At 47.5% G+C, this 2,660-nt stretch overlaps 1 protein-coding gene across 1 annotated transcript in view; it reads right to left on the minus strand.

The window, feature by feature from the left end:
- LOC112071240 (forkhead box protein K1-like) overlaps positions 1–2,389 on the minus strand; it is an 11,360-nt gene extending 8,971 nt beyond the window's left edge. Inside the window, exon 1 of the mRNA XM_024138705.2 lies at positions 1,744–2,389. Within this exon, the coding sequence (XP_023994473.1) occupies positions 1,744–2,306 (563 nt within the window). The 5' untranslated portion in view covers positions 2,307–2,389. The remainder of the gene's footprint in view (positions 1–1,743) is intronic.
- Between the last annotated feature and the right edge of the window lie 271 nt (positions 2,390–2,660).

Raw genomic sequence — 2,660 nt, forward strand, 5'->3', positions numbered from 1 at the left:
AGAACAGCAGCTGTACCTGCCTCACACACACCTGGGTCAGAACAGCAGCTGTACCTGCCTCACACACACCTGGGTCAGAACAGCAGCTGTTCCTGCCTCACACACACCTGGGTCAGAACAGCAGCTGTTCCTGCCTCACACACACCTGGGTCAGAACAGCAGCTGTNTTCCTGCCTCACACACACCTGGGTCAGAACAGCAGCTGTTCCTGTTCTACTTTCAAAAGGTGTGACTGGAAAGGAGGCGATACATCTCTAATTGATGCCATTCATTTAAATGACTTTACATGACATCATAGAATTAAGAATCCTATTCCTCATTACAACAAAAACAATTATTAGTATTGTCGTCTGTGTGATCAGCTGACGCTTGGCATTGCGGCACGGTGATCTTAGGCTTGTGTGCGGCTGCTCAGCCACGGAAACCCATTTCATGAAGCTCCTGATGAACAGTTCTTGTGCTGACGTTGCTTCCAGAGGCAGTTTGGAACTCGGTAGTGAGTGTTGCAACAGAGGACAGACCCCAAATAAATGATGCGCTTTGCGCTTCAGCGGTCCCTGCCTGTGAGCTTGGATCTCCCGAGTGGCGTAGCGGTCTAAGGCACTGCATCTCACTGCTGGAGTTCGTCACTACAGACCCTGGTTTGATTCCAGGCTGTATCACAACCGGCTGTGATTGGGAGTCCCATAGGGCGGTGCACAATTGGCCCAGAGTTGTCCAGGTTAGGGTTTGGGCAGTCATTGTAAATAAGAATTTGTTCTTAATTGATATGCCTAGTTAAATAAAGATTAAATTAATAAGATTTTAAAAAATTGTGTGTCCTACCACTTCGAGGCTGAGCCGTTGTTGCTCCTAGACGTTTCCACTTCACAATAACAGCACTTATAGTTGACTGGGGCAGCTCTAGCAGGGCAGACATTTGACAAACTGACTTGTTGGAAAGATATGACGGTGCCACGTTGAAAGTCACTGAGCTCTTCACTAAGGCCATTCTACTGCCAATGTTTGTCTATGTAGATTGCATGACTGTGTGTTCAATTATTACACACCTGTCAGCAACGAGTGTGGCTGAAATAAACGAATCCACTCATTTGAGGGGGTGTCCACATACTTTTGGCCATGTTTTATTAATTTATATATTAACCCCTTCAGAGATCTTTTTTGGGGGGGGATAATGTGTGTATTTTTTTGTATTACTTGCTATKTATTAGTGCCCTGTTGGAGCTAGAAACACACGTATTTTACTGCACCTGTAAATCTGTGTACGCGACCAATAAACTTTGATTTGATAGGATAGTATATAGCCGTCATGCTGACTTGAGTGACTGTTGACATTCTGTGTTTACGGGACGCAATGTCGCCACCACCGTCCGTCAAAACCACYAAGATACAGTGAGTAGCTTTAGCTAACAAGTTAACTCTAAATGTGGCTAATGTTTCAGTTTAGTTACACTGTACAGTCGCCTAAAGACCTTCCATAAGACTGCTCACGTCTGCAATGGATTTACTTTAGCTAACTGGTAGTTAGCTCGTATCTTCCCAATGTAGGTAACAAGTTAGGAGACTGTGGCTATATTTTTCAATGTCGGTTCTCAATGCGAATGGCTAATGTATAGAGACAACAACAAGTTAGCTTGCTAACTTACAGTAGCCAGCTAGATGTGAATGTGGCAGGTGTTTGTTTATGTAGCTTAGCTAGTCAAAGTTAGCTTAACAACTAGCATGCTAATGTTGCTAACTTACTCTCGGGGCAGTTGCAGGGGTGGCGCGCCTCTCCTTTGGAACACGCCGTCCACGAATACCCCGTTCTTGCCGAGGCAGCGCAGCGAAAACCCGCACGGCTCCTCGAAGGTGATCTGGAGGTGCCGCCGAGAGATGAAGCTGGAGTGACCCATGTTTATGTCCACGGAGCCGTGCGACGAGTTACGGCCTACAGTCACTGTCCGCTGCCGCATGACGAAATCAAAGTCCCGGCCTTCGAGCCTGGCCAGGGCCCGAGGAGGGGACGCGAGGCGAGGAGGCATTGCGCAGCCCCGGCTCAGGACCGAAGAGCCCGAGAAGGTGAAATTGGGAGGGTATGCGGGTGAGGTCACCCCGACTCGAACAGGGCTACACGGGGCAGATTGCAAGGCCAGTAGGGCTCGAGCTCCGGTGTCGTCCCGAAAGTCTGCCATCTTATTTTTGGGGGGTGGGGTGGGGGGTGAATACAAACACACTCTCGACACACAGGTCCCAGCAACGTGAAGGGTTATTGGACAAGGCCGCTCACTAGCTCCGTCGCTGTGGGAGAGACACAGMAACAACATGGATTCTGGCCGCGGCGAAGACCCGGGGTGACTGAGGAGTGTGATCCGGAAATGGAGTTAGTTTCGAAAAAGTTGTCTCGACTCTCGGTCCAATAACACCGATAAGAGAAGCTGTAAACATCACATTGTTGCTGCTCAATATCACCCCCCCCCCATCCTATAACCCACTAGGCCTATTTATGTGTAGCATTGTTCAATACCAGAAGTACCAGACTTGGCCAATAGTATGGTATATTGAAGATGTTAGGCATATTGGAATCTTATTTAACAATATTATCTTAATCTAACGAAAAATAGATTGCAGTCAGAACAGTATAACTTAGTTAAAGTCTAACTGCTGTATGTTGCAAATAC

The sequence above is a fragment of the Salvelinus sp. IW2-2015 genome, unplaced genomic scaffold (genome assembly GCF_002910315.2).
Source record: "Salvelinus sp. IW2-2015 unplaced genomic scaffold, ASM291031v2 Un_scaffold1553, whole genome shotgun sequence".
Classification (NCBI taxonomy): domain Eukaryota; kingdom Metazoa; phylum Chordata; class Actinopteri; order Salmoniformes; family Salmonidae; genus Salvelinus; species Salvelinus sp. IW2-2015.